The 18,904-nt window shown below is 42.5% G+C and overlaps 1 protein-coding gene across 1 annotated transcript in view; it reads right to left on the minus strand.

Annotated features, from left to right (window-relative positions):
• Window positions 1–18,904, minus strand: part of CA10 (carbonic anhydrase 10) — a 370,347-nt gene that overhangs the window by 72,383 nt on the left and 279,060 nt on the right. The window contains exon 4 of the mRNA XM_054709247.1: window positions 7,430–7,615. Coding sequence (XP_054565222.1) covers window positions 7,430–7,615 — 186 coding nt within the window. The remainder of the gene's footprint in view (window positions 1–7,429; window positions 7,616–18,904) is intronic.

Raw genomic sequence — 18,904 nt, forward strand, 5'->3', positions numbered from 1 at the left:
TTACTATAGCCTAGGCTGCTTCAGCTAAATATTTACTGCCCAGAATTCTGCCCTTTCCAACGAATTCTGAACACGAGCATGCCACAGGCAACTAAGTGGCATAATTCATTTGGGGCGATCATAAATCTAAGGCTTCCACTAGAAATGATGCAAAAAAAATTAATGGAACATGAAATCAAGTAAATGGAATTGAGTACAGTAATTAGTTCATATTTTAATCCTCAGGTCTGTTTATTATCCGTCAACTGGCGAGCAATTAAGCCGGCACCATTGAGATGATTAGCTTTGTTTCAGCAAAAGTTTATCGATATGTCAGAGCAAATGAATCTGGGGGTTTTAAATGGCTTTATTTTGAATTGTATAGCAGCACATCCATGGAGCGGCTAGACATCTAATGACTTAATTTTGCAATATTATTATCTAGATTACTTATATTTAATATTACTGAGCTGTTCTAGATGATTATTGGGGAGAGTGTTGGGGGGGGGGAGGGAGTCAAACTATAAGAAAAGCAGCTTATAATATTAGATTCTTAATACAATAGTATGATTTTGCCTTTTCATATTGAGAGCAAATAAAGGATTTTTAAGGCATTTCACTTTCTACCTTAGTCTTCCAATTGTTAATTTCCACATTTGTTGCAATCAGGCCCTATTATGGTTCTTTCATTGGTGGTATTTTTGATTGGGGGCGCTTTGGTGACTTCTAAGTCCATTTCCCCATGGACACTCATCAGTGCCCATGTGTGTAAAATACTATGTCACTGTCTTTTAGTTTTTTGAGGCTATATAAACACCCTTGTGATGGTGCTCTGCCCACGAAGGCAGGAGATCTGAATATTAGGCTCCACCTGCTTTACCAGGCAACTAGAACAGGTGACCTAAAATGGCCTTTTGAATCTTCGAATTTAATATAATTTAAAATTTTTATTTGAAAAATTAAAAATTCCAAACTAAAAGTCAGGAAAGTTGGGTTCTGGTCCTAATTCTGCCACTGAATCTCGGTGACTTTGGGCAGGTCTCTTGTCTTTTCTGGAACCTGATTTTTCCTTTTGTACAGTAAGTGGGTTGGAAGAGATGACCTCAGTGGGGCCTCCGACCCTGACACTTCAGATGGAGGCTTCAAGCAGACTTGTTCTTTCCAATTGTAGCTCTATTTCTTGAAGTGGGAGGTGGTCTTTGGGGGAACCCCTACAAATTTTAATGAACTGCTGACATTGGTCAGAGTAGTAGTGAATGGATTATGCTTACTTCACACCTTCTTTTCCAATTTGATTTTATTCCTGTGGCTTTGGAAATGGATTAAAAAAAAAAGTATAGCTAGCTCACAGAAGTGTTAGAAGCAGTACCTAACTGCAGTGTCATTGGTTACTAAATAAAGGAAGACCCATTCAACACCTGTGAAGCTGTAACAGTGATGGTCTCCATGGTAACAGTCAGGTTCTAGGATGAGCCTTGATCAAGTTCCAGTTAATGCCTGTCTTTAATTCTGTCTGTAATATAACACCTCCTTCCCTGCTTTGGACGAGCACTAGGAGGAGGTCAGAGTCAAGTGGAGGAGGATGGTGCCGGTCATAATGCCATCCTGGTGGGACCAGGTCAGCACTATGATGCAGGTCAGGATGAAGTCAACGGGATAATGAGCTGACCTCAGCAAGCTGTCTTCTCTCTTAGGCTGCCCCACGGTGTCCATCTAAAACTGGCAATGCACGAAGCTGCTGACTTGATCGGGCAGTCCTTCTCCAGAAGTAATTATAAAAATGTCCAAAGGGAAAACTTCCTATCCTTAGATCAGAGTCATCACCTGCTCACTGGTATCGTCATAATCTGCCCTCCCACCATCTGGGCTTCTGACTTGTTTGCTTTGCTTCTGGAAGGCCAGTGTGCTCACTCTGGGGAGGACTGGCTCCCGGAATCCGGAACTTTGGCTCTTAGCATTGGCAAAGACCAGGTCCCTGGTCTGACCCTTGGAGTAATTCCAGGAAATGAGGACTCTAAATGAATTTTTCTAGTTCACTAGCTATCAATTGTTGCATTGCTCCTCCCAGCTACCTTGAAGAATTTGCTTAACTGTATTTGTAAATAATTTAACATAAAATGCCTAGGACTTCTGTTAATATCGACATTAACTTGATTAGGTTTGCCATTATGACAACATAATTTAATTACTGATATACCAGACATAATTTAGGCACTCTGAAAGCTACAGTCTTTCAAAACTATCTTCCCTTACTCATTCAATCTCTTTGTTCAACAGTATACTAGTATACCAAGTGCGTAAAACATATATGGAAAAGTATTAAAAAGCACAGCCTACTCTGTGACTATAGGGAGTTAACAGTCTGGGCTGACAGGATCCTCTGCTAGATTGTTGACTCCTTAAAGGCAGGCTCCAAGGTCTACGGGTCTTTATTTCCCCACTGGGCTAAGGCCCAGCATAGGTGAACAGTCATTATTAAGGGGCTTGTGGATAAACCTTGGCCTATGTTAAGCAAAGTTGTGAATCCGAAGACCTGAGATAAGTCCAACCTCAAATACTTATTGTCTGGATGGTCTTGGCCTCAGTTTCCCCAGGTAAGAAGAAGACAATACTAAGGGCAACCTCACTGACCTAGTGTTTACTGGTTAACTGGGAGAATATATATCATTGTTCTTTAGATTTCATTCAGGGTGAAAGCCAAGTCCATACAAAGTCCATGCAAAGAGGATATGGTCTGCGGCAGCCCAGGCCCCAGTCATCTCTCTCTGACCTCTCACTCCCTATTGCTACAGATGTGTTCTTACTGCTCCTGCTCTTCCTAGAATGCTCCCAGCTCTTCCCCACTTCAAAGCCATGGTCCTTGCTGTCGCTTCTGCCGGCAATGTCCTCCCCCTAAACACCCCCACGGCACCCTCACGAATATCAACCTCACATTGAGACTAAAACCAACGACCCTATTTACACTTGTAACTTACTACCTCCATTCCTCATCCTCTGATACCCTCTACGTTGATCTATTTCTTTTCCCATAGCATTTATCCTATTCTAACTTACCATATCATTTATCATGTCTATTATTTGTCTAGCCTCACTGGCCTGAAAGTACCTTACAGGCAGACTTTATTTTATTCACTGCACAGCATGTGGTAGGCACTCAACTCGTATTTGTTAACTGAATGAATGAACGAATGAAAGTAAGTTGCAAAGCATGTAGACAGTGGCCAGGCTGTCTATTTCCTGTATAGTCCATGCTTCTTTGGGCAGGAAGCTGGGCTGTGGAAATAGCACATGGCAGGAGCACAGCTGTCATGTGAAGAGTGGATCACATAAACAGCGGGCTCTGGCCACAGGTACCCCATGAAGTGGCTGGTGCAGTTCTCAGTGCCCCTCCTTACCCCTTTGACAAGAAGAACTTAAGGGAGGCTTTTAAAATGAATATTTCCAATTTCCCCCAAATAAGAAAGATTCTTCTTGTCTGGCCTCACTACTGCAACTTAATCCACAGGCATGATTCTTTTCAAATATTATCTTCTGCCTGGTTAATGTATTTGTTTCTTTTCATAAACACCCTACTTTATACTGGACATTAATCTAACTACTTAGACATGATTAGCAAGCTAAGGGTCTTACTTATTAAAAACAGTTAATTTTCCCTTCTTAAAAACATTGAGACATTTGAATCCCTGAATATGCTCATTTATCACCAACCCCCAACAAGGCATTCAGGAGTTCTCCATGTAGGACATGAATAATTTTTATAAAAACGCAGTTGCTGACTGTGTCGTACATCCACGCAGCTTTATAAAACAAAGCAAATGATTACCATCAATTACAATAACCTCACTAGACAAGACGGCAATTAATCTAAGCTCTTCAGATAAGGACTGCTGCACTGTGCCAAGGAAAACGCTTGGCGTTAATGGACTTATCACGATCAGCAATGATAGATGGGGCAGATGGCAATGTGATTATTCATTGTCAACAAAATAAACACATGCTTTGTGGCTTGAAGTGTCTACCTGGGTCCTCTCAGTAGATAGCCAAAAACAAAGGCCAAAGGTGGCTATGAAGACAGCACAAAATAAAAATACTATGTTAACCTACAGGATGGGAAATACTTACTTTAACTGGGGCTAACCGTCAGTGGAATCGGATTGGAGAACATTTTCTTTAAGGAAATCATGGACTGTGTAGAATTTCAGCATTAAAAGGCACATTAAAGCTAAAAGGATGTGAGTCACTTTTATGAAGTCCTCAAATTCCATTCCATGCTTAATAATTCCGGTGATGGGAATTCGCTAGTAGTCAGAGGTAAACTCATTCCATTGATTGATAGTTTTCATAGTTAGAACATATATTCAGCCAAACTCCATTTTCCTGGAATTTTCACCCATTGATTCTAGTTCTTTCCCTCATACCACAAAGAAAATGCCAAACTCTTCTTGCTCACTACAGCCATTTAGGTCTCTCAAAGGCCAAATGCCTATCTAACTGCTTTCCATACGACATTGTTTTGGTGCTTCCAACATCCTGATTTCTGGCACCTAAACCTACACCAGCTTACAGACCAGCCATACAAAGACCGCTCATACTGAGATGGAGCGGCTTGGAAAGAAATGGGATACAGCTGATGTGGTCTACCAAGGGCAAGGTCTAACTGTACTTCTGCTGAGGCTAATGCTTAAGTTTGCCTTGGAGCAATGGATGTGTGTGGCTACCATGCTTGGGAAGCTGTTCTCCAAACCCCACCAGTCTAGAAAGCACACAGCTTTGCTATTTCCAAAGGGCAATTAACCTCTGGGTGCTCCTTTTTCATTTTTGTGCTGTATGGCTTTTTAAAGTCCTCATTGTTTAAAAAACTGGGATAATTTAGATAGAGTCTGAGCTGAAACTGGCACACCGAAATCTCTTGGGGGAATTTGTACAGATGTGCACACCTGGACCCCACTCCTGGAGACTGATTCAGTTGCTGTGGGAGAAGAACTCAAATGTAAATATTTTGACAATGATTCCCAGTTAATGCTGATTTGCAAATGCTTTCTTTATGGAGAACGCTTAAGAATGCACTATTGAGGGAGTGCTTCACAAATCTCATTATCAGACTCTCCTGGGAACTTTTAAAATACGATTCCCTGGAGTGTCCGATACCTGTGGTCTGGGGTAGGTCTAGGACAGTGGTCGGCAAACTGCGGCTTGCGAGCCACATGCGGCTCTTTGGCCCCTTGAGTGTGGCTCTTCCACAAAATACCACGGCCTGGGCGAGTCTATTTTGAAGAAGTGGTGTTAGAAGAAGTTTAAGTTTAAAAAAATTTGGCTCTCAAAAGAAATTTCATTCGTTGTACTGTTGGTATTTGGCTCTGTTGACTAATGAGTTTGCCGACCACTGGTCTAGGAAAATGAACTCATTGACAGATCAAATTGTTATATGCTTTCCTTAAGGATTTTGGAAGCATTCATTTACTCCAAAATTGTAGTTCATATATCAATTACAGAGCCCCCTTATTATATACTGAAGAAATAAGAAACTCTAAGGAATTCTACAATGTAAAGATTTTAGCCAAGTAAACATCTACATTTTTCATTCATTCTTTAAATAAATTCTTTCATAAATTCATTTTTACTCTGAGGCAATCTTGTGATAGGCACTGGAATGTAACAGTACAGTGAAAGAGGAAAAAAAAAAGAAACAACAGCAAACAAATAAATGAGCAAGTAACTCAACAAATAAAATGATCAGAACTCTTAAAATAACATGTGTTTTTAAAAGGATGAGTTTATCTGATTTTGAATATTTTCTAATTCAGATTGGCAGTCTCTAGTCATTCTTAATTCATGAGTTGTTGCCCTACTCTAGTTTAGGATCTGCAACTAGGGATTTTTGCATTACAGTGCCTTTGGCAGACTTCTCTAATTAATCCTAGAATTTCTGCTACACATTCTAGAAGGATACCCATATTCCTGCTCAACCCTGTCCTCTAGGCAGCCATTACTAACTGAAGATGTCTGAAATCTATGCAAATCTTCCTCAATACTCAGTGTTCTGACTCATCTGGAGCCTTTGTTGTCCCTCATTTCTTGCTTTATCTTTGTTGTCTATCAACCATTGAGTACTAGTGCTCCTCACATTTGGAATCCCTGTTAATTTTCAAAGTGACCTGGAGAGCTGTCTAACTCAGCCTGAGAAAGATCAAATAGCCATCTCAAGATCACACAATTAGTGTGTATCAAAGCAGGAGGTACAAACTCAGGTTCTTTTGACTCCAAACATGATGCTTTTAAATTTGTTCTGCATTGCTCTTCTTCTCAGCCCAGTTTAAAGGTGAGGCGTCTTCTGATCCCTGCAAGTAAAATTCGCCAATTCTTCTTTGAGTTGGCCAGAGCCTTTGTACACCTCGATTACAGCGTGACATTATACTTGAGTGATTTGAATATAGCACCCTTTGAGCTCCTCTGTGATAGGAGCTCTGTGGTTTTATTTGTTTTAATCTCTGTATTCCTGGTAATGAGCAGAATGCCTAGGAAGGTTCTCAGTTGATGCATTTTGAACAATTATTAAAATCTGGCCACTGGACTCATTAAGGTGGTGCATTTCTTTCTCAGCGTATGGCCTACGATATCAAAAACAATGCCAGGTTTAAACATGTTCTTGATTAAAACCACTTTAAAAGACCAAGTTGGTAATGAGATATGTACTTTTGTTATTTCAGAGCCATCTTGACATCAGTTACTGAGAACTCTTAAACAGAAATCTCATTACAGGGTATTTGGCATGTAAAACCCCTGGCCCCTTGTTGATAACCACCCTCAGGTGCAAGAGAGGTCAAAGAGGTCAAATAAAACACACCCTGCTTGTCAAGTGTCATAACACAGATGCCATCTGCTTAAACTGTAGCTCTCATCCTATAATTGAGACTGTGGTTTGGCTCACTGCTGTGGCTTGAGTTTTTTTCTGGGTTGATGGTGGCATACAGTGACACTCACAATTAATGGTGACTATTTAGTTGCCTGACATATATTTCACAGTAAATTATAGTTTTGTGCAAATAAGACCCATTCTACCAGAATGGAGAATTATGGAATCTATGTTATCATATGTGACATATGGGAGATTGATTACCCAGAAAGAAGAAAATGAAGATGCGCTTGAAAGGTAAGGGTTTGGGGTTGAACTAATGCTCTGGAGATGACTTAGGGCATGAGTAACAAGAAAGGTGCACCAAAGTTTTGGAAAGAAATATTCCGTTTCATTGTGGACTTCCCTGGTAAACACTGGAAGCTCATTATAGACTTCCACATCAACTTGCAAAAGACAGAGGGAGAAAGAAGGTACCGACCTTCTTGTTTCATAGATTCAAGAGAAATCTTCCCACCTGTTATCCCACCATGGATATAAATAGGCACCAAATCTTATTAAGTTGCACTTAACCTTATTCCCAACAGCCCCACCTACCTCCCCAGAGAAGGCTTGTCCGTTGAGGAGGTGCTCTGACCCTTGGCTATCTTCACTCCCAAAGTGTAGCCGGATCTCCTCCAGCCGGTGGCTGTATGTCATGGGCCCTCCTGATATGTTGACCAAGTGCTCCTTGTCCAGGCGCAGAGACACGTGTCTTCCAGTATTGTACATGGTCCCACTGACCTGCAAGGCAATGGGCAACAGGTCAAGCAAGGCTCTCCTCCTTCCATTTCTCACCAAACCTAGCATGGTGCTTAGACCTATGCCTTTTGCTTCCTCCTAATGGGAGGACATTAGGTTGAATCCACATGTGGAATGGGGAGCAGCAGCCTCCCCAGAGGGCATTCCTGCACTACCTGGCTTCGATGGGACTTTCTGTGCAGCATAAACCACATTATCATTTAGGAATTTGAGGTAGGAACTCAAAGGAGACCTCATCAACTATGACTAATATTTTGGACATTGCACCTTATAAAATGTTAACTTGTCTTCTTACCATAAATACATGGGATGTAGAAATGCTGCAAAAGTTCAAGTCTCAGGTGTGAGAAATTGGAGAAGCAGTTAGTAGGGGTGAGATGCTACAAAGGCCAAATGAGAGACAAGGAAGCCAAAATGGATGAAGAGGAACAAAACTTGGGAGACTGAAGGCATGGGTCTGCAGTCTCAAGTGTCCAGTCCAGTGTGTCTTGGTTAGGTCCCTCTCTCACCTCTGCAACCAGATGCTGCACAGGATGAGAGCTCTGATCCTTCCTCAAAGCTGGTGGCCTCAGTGCGAAGCTAAAGAGATTCATACAAGCTTCCCCTTTTCAAAGATTCCTAGACTTACTCACTCGCAAGTCCATCTTGCTTCAGCCCTTGCGAAAAGCTAGCCTTACTGCTTATGGTGCTTTTACTTCTCTCCTTTTTGAATTTTGATGTTCACATCATTTTCCTACTACCTTAGCACCTCTCAATACTTGGTTCTAGAACACTGATTCTTACCTGTGACATTTACTGCCTTAGTCTTATGGGTTGACTTGGCTCTAGGAGCAGATCAAAAGCTCAAGGAAGACTTTGAGTGGGTCTGGATGGAATGTTCTAGGCTATTGGATGCAGAACTACTTGCATTTTCTTCCTGTTTACTCTGGCCCCGTTGGGCCAGCCCTATGGATTCCTTAAGAGCTTCACATAACTTTTGATACCTTTATAGCACTAGCATTACCTGCTCCTCCACTGTTCTGACACTAGTCTTTTAAACAATCGGTTAGTTTAGTTCTGTACAATGCTCACTGTGGCAGAGACAGCGATGCTTGCCAAATACTCCATTGACTCATTATTCTACCATCTTGCCATAAGGTGGAGGCCATGTGACTGGTGTTGGTCATGGGCTATGAAGGGACATGACAAGTGTCACTTCCAGGCTGAAACAATGAAACGCTTATGCATGATTCTCCAGCCTCTCTCTTTTTCGGCTGTATCAGCCAAGTGGGTGATGTAGAAATATGTAAATGTGGTGCAGCTACAAGATGGAGCCTGTGTCAGCCTGGGTCCCTGGCAGATTATAAAATGGCCAGAATTCTTCCCCTTCCCGCACCTGCACTCCTTACAGTGTGACTCTGTAGCTGTTCCCATGAAGATAGGGGTCTATTTCTTCACCCCTTGAGTCTAGGCTAGCTTTGTCACTTGCTTTGACCAATCACATGTAGTGGGTGTAACATGCTACTTCTGAGAGTAGTAGATCCTTACATGCTTTCTCCCTCCTTCTTGGAAACCTGAGACCTCCATGCAAAAAAGCCTGAGCTAGCCTGCTGGAGGCTGACACCATAGTGAGACGAGCCATCCCAGGAGAAGCCATTCTAGACTGGCCATTCTATGGATCATCCACCAACTGACTGGCCTGGCCAAATCAGCTTAGGCTGGTCCAGATCAGAAAGCAGGCCCACAGACCTATATAGCCTTGGGAATGAAATCATTGGTTGTTGAAAGTCCCTAAGTTTTTGGGTCGTTTGTTAAGTAGCAAAAGTTAACTGATACACACTATGTCAACCATCTTCTCTCTCCTGTGATCTGGAACTATCAACAGAAACTCTGGACGGTCTCTGCTGAGTTCTGAACTGGAAAGTCACATGGGGACCAGACAGTCAATCTGCTAAGCTGTTGGAGTCAGATCTAAGAGAGAGAAGAGAAAAGCAGATGTGCCAACAGTGACAGAGGAAACCATGCAGAGAGAAAGGGAATTGGAGAGAATAACTGCCTGACCTTCAGAAACTCTTGGCACCTCCTTATTCCAGTTCCTTCATGAGACCTGAGCTGTACTTTCTCAGATAATTTACCAATAAATTATTCTTTTTCTTAGGTTATCTATTCCTTGCAACCAAATGATCACTGTCAAACCCTCCATTCCTGCTCTCCAGTCTCAAATAAATACATATTTAGTCAGTATGACATAATGAGAATTTATATACAGACCTTATGGTTAGAACAGCTCAAGAAAATAAAAATCATCCAGAACCACTTACCCAATACGCACCACTAATATTTTAGTATATGTACTCTTCACACTCATAACTCTATATACCCATATGTTAATGAAATTATTTTATGTGTGTATAAATAAATTATTTTTCACATATATGATTCTATATATAAATACATATAATTATATATAATGTATTAATGTAATATTAGCATAATATATTATATATTATTTTTACTAACATGAATATTTCTGGTTTTTAACTGTTCTTCTGTAATAACACTTTGCAATAACTGTATAATATTCTTCTATAAAAACATATAACTTATTGTTGAATCTTTCCATCCCCTCCACTTCTCACTATTGTACAAAAATAATGCATGAGCATCCTTATAAATAATAGTTTTACTAAAACAGGGCTATTTCATTAGGCAAATTCCGGGTGTAGTGGTGTACACATCATCACGGTGCTTTCTATCCAGTGCCACATCCATCTGCTGTGGAGAGTACATCCCACAGAGCAGGGCTGGATCTCTCTAATTCTCTTCAAACGACATGAAGAATAGAACTATAGGATTCAACCTGTAACATCCATGGGCACCTATGGTATGCAAGGCAGCATAAGAGGAGCGGCTCTGAATTCTTATAGGACATATGCTCTGTCCCACTGCGCAGATATCTTGAGCTTCCCTGCACTTCTAGGGATGCTTTCATCTGTGTCTGTTTCATGTTCCTAAGAAAACTGTTGTTCACTGAATCAAGCCAGTGACAATGTCGTACGCTTGTCTGCATTTTTGCAATACTTAGGAACACACATTGGCACATATTCCATGGAAGAATCAAGGACTCTTGAATCAAAAGATTCCAAATCTGTATCTCAGTGACCTTTTAGTGAATCATTTTATTTATTATTATTATTTTTTAATTCTCACCTGAGGACATGCTTAGAGAGAGAGGAAGGTGGGGGGGGAGGGAGGGAGAGAGAGAGAGAGAGAGAGAGAGAGAGAGAGAGAGAGAGAGATCAGTTGCCTTCTGTATGTGCCCCAACTGGGGACTGAATTTGTAGCCCAGATATATGATCTGACCGGGAATAAAATTGGTGACCTTTTGGTGAACAGAATGATGCTCAACTAACTGAACCACTCTGCACTCTGCAGCTTCGGTTTCCTTAATTGTAAGGTAGAGATAAGAAAATTTCCCACATGAAAACAAAGGATAAAAAAAGTATGAGGTATGTAGAAAACAAACGTCAAAATGACAGAAGTAAATCTCGCCTTATCCGTAATTACTTTACATGTAAATGATTCCACTTATGTGAGGTAAGTAGAGTAGTCAAAATCACAGAGATAGGGAGTAGAATGGTGGTTGCCAGGGGCCGGAGGTAGGGAAAAATGGGGAGTTATTGCTTAATAGGCTTAAATATTCAGTTTTGCAAGATGAAGAGTTCTGGAGATGGTTGGTTGCACAACCTGAAGGCACTTAATACCACTAAAGTGTACATGTAAAAATGGTTAGGATGGTACATTTTATAGGTGTATTTTATCACCATATAAAACCGGGAAAAATGTCCCCAATGAGGTTGTGGTAAGAATTAAATAAATAAGACATGTTTTCATTCTCCCCCTTCCCTTAATTTTGACGTGTTGCATGGGTGCCTAGCTGATGTTGAAGGACCCATGTTGATCTTCCATACTTCCTGAGCCTGGTGGGATCCAGTGCTGCTTGCTAAGCATCACAATGAAGCACTTTAATTGTTCTGCATTGTGATGAGTCACTTGTTTCCCATTTCGGATTTTAAAGCTCCAGGCGTGAGATGCATTCAAGATCATTTTGCAGGCCATGAAGCAAAACAAAACCAGGGTCATCAGGAATAAAACAACTACACCTTCTAGTTCTTGATGCCACTTCTAGACCCCTTCTACTTACATGACTCTATATTCATTCATTCATTCATTCATTTGTTCATTCATTCATTCACTCATTATTTTGTCAGCAATTCATACAATATTCAATATATGTGACTATGCACTAGGAGCTAGGAATTGTGTGGAGTAAAACCAGGCATGCTCCCTGCCTTCATGGAGCTCACACTCTCCATTATGTAGAGACCAGAGTCGGGGAAGGAAGTGATGGGGAATCCATCTGAAATTCCACCACTTGTCTATGTGTTCTTATAATTAGATGCAACACCCCCTTATCCCACCCTTTCCCCAGACACCAAAATAACATTAATTTGTATTAATCAAAAAAAGCTGTGTAGCTTGGGTATGGTTTGTTGCACTTTAATTTAAAAATAAAGGCTTGACAACATTATGTATGATATCTAACGGTGCATCTGCACTGTAGTAATTAACATTGCAGCAGTGTCATTTCATCTGTGATGCTAATTACTGTGTTTCCAATGAACTATGCTGGCGCACAGCACGTTGACAAAGTTGTATGATGCAGATCAGGAAACAGAGTGAATGAAGAAGTTGATGCTGCAGCAGATCTCCAGGAGGCCTCTGGCTGCCTCCCAGTTCTCCTTTGTGTTGTATTTCAGTCCACTGCGAAATGAGGAGAGAGGTGTACGGGATGCCTGTTCTACAAACCAGGGAAGTAAGTGCGGTTGGTGAATGCTCAGTGACTTTTCCTGGATCACACAGTTGGCAGTGAGGCAGACCTAGGTCGTCTGATTCTACATCTAATGAGTCTGATATGAGCAGATGCAAGTATCTCAGCTCATTTCAGATGGAAACTATGTCAGGGGTTTTCATTTCTTCTCCAGTCTGGAGATTCAGGGCAGAGGAAACAGAATCCCAGTTGTGTAAAAGGAAGAGGTGGCCATCTGACTTGCACAAGAGCTACCTGCATTCGCAACACAGTTGGGTAGGAAAGGCAGGGTGGAGGGCACCCGCGGATTCTGAGGACTCACTATGTGTCAGCTAGCGTGCCGCTTAATAGGTCAGAACTAGGTACACATAGGCGAAGAACTCGACTCAAAGGTACAAGGGGAGCAGGTGACGAGACTGACACTCAAAAGAAGTCTTTGTGAGCCAAAGTTCATGGTCTTCCCACTGTCTCAGAGAGCAACTTCAAAGCCACCAGAGAGAGGCTGCCTTCCATTTCTCAGTGACTTTGTAAATTCAGACATTGAGTAATGGTCTTTTTATTTATTTTTCTATGTAGAGTTGGCACAGGCCTTGTTCAGTTGTAACACAAGAGTGCTGGCATTCTTGCCTTTAGGATACAGTCTCATTTAGCAGATTGTCTTTGACTATCATTCGAGGGGACACAATGGGCTGACATCCACAAGAGTAGCAGTGATTGTGGTGTATTCCAGGCCTTGTACTTAGCAGCTTCATTTAATACTTGCACTGCCCATGTGAGAAAGGGATTATTATTCATATTCTACAGGGGAAGACATGGAGGCTCAAAGAGATTAAATGATTCTACACAAAGCTCCAGTCAGAAGTCAGCAGAGTCAGAATTCCAGCCTAGGCCTTTCTGATTCCACATTCTACAGCTCTTGAAAGAGAAGTCAGAATTAGGCAGAGAGTGTTAGGGAAATCATGTAGTTCATAAGGGGTTGTGGCTAAACTCTTAAAGCCCATGGGTGTACAAGTTTGGGTTAAATTTGGCCAGGCCTGGCCACAATACTCTTGGGGGTTTCAAGATCCAGGACAGCAAGGGGAATCCCAGTCCCCACTTGCTGGGAGTTGAGAGATGGATCATACATACTTGCCTATCCTAGTGCTGGCTTAGCAACTGGGTGGCTGAGCCCATAATGTTGGCTCAGCGCCTAGAGGAGTTAGTGAAGAAGGTCCGACAACCATGTCATATAAATTAGGTGTCCTTTCTTTGCAACCGAGGTTTCCTATTATGTGTCTCTGACTGCTCTGCTGAGGTGTGTAATAGGCCTTCTTTGAATATAATTAGTGAGCCTAAGAGATTTAAGAACAGCACTTAGTCTGGTTTCCTGCAGAGCAGCTCAAGATGCCAAAGGGTTGACTGGTAAAGGCTGAATGCAAGGGGCTGCTTGCTCCCAGGGGCACTCCAGAGGCATCACTGCCAGGAGAAACAACTAGAGTCAAATAACTGGCCTCACTGCAGCATAGCATATACACGGATTGGCAAAATTAGGGTAGCGTGGATTCTAGAGCTAAAAGGACTTCAGAGAGAATGAAGTCCAGTCTCTTACTCAATAAACCAGGAAACGGACACCCAGAGAGACAGAGACTTGTCTAGGATTGTACAACAAGTAAGTGGCAGACCCAAGACTAGAAATCACATTTCCCCATTCTCTTATCCCCTCCCCCCCTTTAAATTATTGTGTGTTGAGGGTACAGAGCAGACTGACATGGGAGTTAGAACTGCTCTAGTACTAAGGGTGTGTATATGTGAATGTCATAGAAAAAAATTCAGCCTGACATTTGGACATAGCATTTACCTGATATGATTCATTTGGGTATGGGGCTCTTCTCAGCACTCACCCAGATGTTTTATGCTATGAAAATTTCAGAGCAATGATTAGAAATGGAGGGGATTAGACGTTGAAGAGAGAGATGGGGGTAAAGGATGTGAAGTGTTAGGAGAAGGCATTTTTGTAATGCAGCTTTCAAAGAAAGCAGAAGATAAATATTTGGAGCTCTTGGGTTGCAGCTGTTAGGAAGAAAGTGGCTGAGACAAGGGTAAGGAAGAAAATAAAACCCGACCAGAGTGATCTGCTTTGAGTTGCCATAGATGGAGTTGTGTAGGAGGGTTGAAGAAGTACTTCCAAGATCTCACCCACCACTCTTAACCCTGGAGGGCGGATAGAGGTTTCTTCCTTAGCAATGCCAAGTTTATTCTAGTCTTTCTCTGACCCATCAATATGAGTCAGTCTGCTTTTCCTATGCAAAGAGACTAAGATTTTGGAGACAACATTGAAAAACCAGATGAAATGATCACATGAGCTGCTTATTGTGACATTAGTCCTATTATTATGAAGATAAAATTAAACCTATGTATGGCAATACTGACTCTTCAAACAACAAATAATTCCTTTGCAAACTCTACAGGGATGCTAGGCAGTACCACTGCAGTGAAGCAGCTCTTTCCATGATTGGTGCTGGTGGTTATGACCAGAGGAACAGAGATCAGGTATTGCCTGGTCCACAAAGGTGTGGGCTATGTGAACAGAATCTCTTCATCCTCCATCTTCCTCGAGGGGACATTGGGCAGGTGGCTGCCATTAAGTTGGGAATGCTCTTACCAAACATAGTTGTTGGTACTGAGCCCTTTACCTATACCTCAGCCTTTCCCAGTCTCTGGCCAGGGTGGGGGGACCCCAGAGAAAAGTGTCTGGAATGAGTTTTACCCTTATAGTCCTGGATTATGGGTTTCCAGGAGTGAGTCCCATGAACTACTTGTCTATTAAGCCATCGCTACCAACCAATGATTTTTACTATTAATTTAACAGTCTATAATAATAAAAGCATAATATGCTAATTAGGCTGGACATCCTTCTGGACGTCCTTCCGGATGACCTTCCGGATGAAGCTGGGGCTGCGAGGGAAGCCCGGGTCCCGGGTACCTGCTAGCAGCTGGAGGGAAGCCCAGGTCCCAGGTGCCAGAGGGAAGCCGGTGCCGGCAGCCAGGGGGAAGGAAGGCCTACTCTTGCATGAATTTCATGCATTGGGCCTCTAGTATTTAAATAATTTAATAGTTAAGTAAAATGTAATAATTTGTCTTGTGTCTCCTTTGGTGCTTTATAAACATTTACAATCCCTACACAAAATCTGCAAGGTAGGTGTGATCTTCACGTTTTCCAGCTGAGATAAAGGACGGCATACAGAGGATTATGTGACACCCCAATGACTGTGCATCTGAGATTTCACATTGTTGTCTACTTTTCACCCTGTGCATGTCTCAGAGGCTCTCCAGTGTAATGAACATTTCCTGTGCCCTGGAAGGAAGGCTCAGGGTCTTAAACTGATAAATATCATTCACAACCTAAATCCAAACAGGACCCCCACTCCTGATACACTTATCTTTCTGGATTCACCATGATGGCCATTCACTACTACAGCCCTTAACAAGTGATGGGTGACTGTGAAAAAAGACACTTATTTATAGAAACAGCATGAATCCTTTCTAGAAGCTAGCAAACAAGGGAATTACATTTTCTGAGTAGAGGTCACATCTAGATATACTGCTGCTGCTACCACGTTGACATCACTAGCCTCTATTGTACTCTACGTGTCTGCCGCTGTGCATGCATTAGCAACTCGATCCTTGCCACTGCCCACGAAGCAGATAGTTTTATTGCCAGCATCCTGATGAAGAACCTGAGACTGAGTGAGGGTACACAGGTCACAGAGCTATAAGTGTCAGAGACAAGATACAGGAACGAGCCTGTGTGGACTGCAGACTGAGCTGCTGTATTGGCTCTGAGGAGGGAGAGATGACTTCCATTCAGGAGCACTAATGATGTTTCCCCAAAGGGGCTGGCATTGGACACGGGCCTTGGAGAAGGTGGGATGCAGATGTCCAGAGATGCTTAGATTAGGAAGTAGCCTCAGCAAAGACCTGGGGATGGGAAAATGCAAGGCATGCAAAGAAAATGGTAGAAGTGACCAGGCAGTGTCCCTGGAGTAATTCAAACATGAGCAACCAAGGGTGGGGTGGCACAGGTAACTGAGACCGGAGGTAGTGAACTCCCTGATGGTGCTTTACATAGCTCATCTCATTTACTTTTCAGCAAAACCTGTGAGGTAGGGCGTATTACTATTTCTGTGTTACAAGTGAACACGGGGCTCTGAGAAGTTAAATAACTTACCTAGGTCATACCTGTCCCACTCTTTCCACGATAATATCAGAAAAGGACACTATCCCCCCAAAATAATTTCCTGCTGGCAAGCTCTGCCCTACCACACCGATTCTCCTAATTTTCCACAGTTCAATATCAGAGAGCGCCCTCACCGGCGAACCTCCTCTTATTGCCTATCATTACCACCCCCTCCTTCGCCATCCACATTAACCCTCTCCCCACTCCTCTCCAGTCTTTGATAATAGGAACAAACTCGAAAAATCAGCAACCAACACAAGCCCAACGCAATGAGTAAGTAGCTGACAGCATCAACTAGAATCTCACCTTGGGGATGAGAAGATAAATACCACAATAACCCAAATCTCAGAAATACATGGCTCAATTTTATGCAACTGATATTCCATTTCATGGATCCAAAGCAACAGTTACATCAGCCAATTTATGGCCTTAATATAGAAAAATGCCTATTGAGGGAAGGCAGGGAAGCCTGTGTGCTGTGGGGATGCTTTGCTGAGGTTCCTACAATCAGCTTTCTGGGGGTCCAGCATGGGGCAGCAGATGGTACTCTTCCCTTCCATCCATGACAAAACTATTGAGTGGCTCCAGAGTTGTTTGTACAATTGATTCAGCTGATATTATGAGAGCGTAAATGCCAGATAAGTCAGAGCAAATTAAATGCATCGCTGTGCTCCTGTTTCCTGCAAGCAGAAGACAGTCTTAAACCCAGAGGGTCCAAAAAACCATCTAATCCAGCGGTCGCCAACCGGTGGTTCGTGAGGTCCAATAGGTTAGATTCTAATCCTTTTATACACCCCACTCTTGTCCCAATTCCATCATTCTAGCCCATTGAAAACCTGGACAGATTTTTTTAAATATATACAATGAAGTGTTCTCATGGCACATTTTGGCTATGTTAATTCCCCTCCCCTAGATTTTTTATGGTCAAAGAACTTAAAAAACCTACTTTTACTACTTTCTTGATATTCTCTCTCTCTCTCTCTCTCTCTCTCCCCCTCACACACACACACACACAGACACACACACACACACACACACTCACAGAAACTCTCTTCTTTGTCTCTGACATACAATCATTCAACAATTATAAAAATGCCACCACCTAAAAGCCTCTATAATGTGTCCCCTTCTCTCTGTCTCCACAACCACTACTTCATCTTATTCTGTCCTGTTATTTTATGTTGTCCTCTCCTCTCCATCCCCCAGCCACTGCCTAATTTAAGCCCTTATGTTACTGCATCTCCTCGAATCCCAGGTGCCACAGACTGTCAAATGGGCAGATTTTGTCCCACCACAGAGAGAGAAAATGCTACCAATAAAATGATGACACAGCATTGTTTGTAGGAGGCATCCTCAAGAGATGTTAAAACATAAAAGGAATATGTGCATCTTAAACATTGATGCTACACAGTATCTCAACGAAACCCTTGTGATCGTCTCTCCCACAATCTTGTAGGGGCACAGCAGGGCCTTTGCAATTGGGCCCCATCCTACAGCTCCTTTTCCTCCGCTTGGCAAATCCCTTCTCACCCTTGCAGACCATCTTCTCAAAGTCCGTGGGGACCCCACAGGTGTGGTGATGATGCTTCCCTGTGCTCCCATGGCATTCTGAACATTCTCACGTGGAATAACACCGACATATTACTTGGTGATTATCCACCTATGTGTTTTTCCCTCCAAGGGCTATGAGGAATTTGAGGACAGGCTGCATGTCTCCTTCACCTCAGTATCTCTGTCCCTGGTCTATAGCAAGTCCTCAATGAGATTCAGGGGTGGGGAACCTTTTTCCTGCCAAGGGCCATTTGGATATTTATAACATCATTTGAAGGCCATACAAAATTATCAACTTAAAAATTAGCCTGCTATATTTGGTCAAACATTTAATTAACTCACTCTTAATGCCTTGGCAGGGCCAGACCAAATGATTTTATGGGCCTTATATGGCCCGTGGGCCAGATGTTCCCCACCCTTGATAGATATTATTGAACACAGCTGAAAACTGCGTGATGCTCATAGCTTCTGAGCACAGCCACTAGAGGGCAGTGTGGAACCATTCCGTGGCCAGAGCTGCTGTTTCCCAGGAATCTAGGTTGCAGAGGTTGAAGGAAGCTGGGCCTCCTGTGGGCAAACTGGCTGAGAGCCTAGGAGGCTCCATAGCTCTAAGGGTGCTCCTACCATTCTGCAGATTCTACCTTGAGGATGCTCC

This window comes from Eptesicus fuscus, chromosome 20 (genome assembly GCF_027574615.1).
Source record: "Eptesicus fuscus isolate TK198812 chromosome 20, DD_ASM_mEF_20220401, whole genome shotgun sequence".
NCBI lineage: Eukaryota > Metazoa > Chordata > Mammalia > Chiroptera > Vespertilionidae > Eptesicus > Eptesicus fuscus.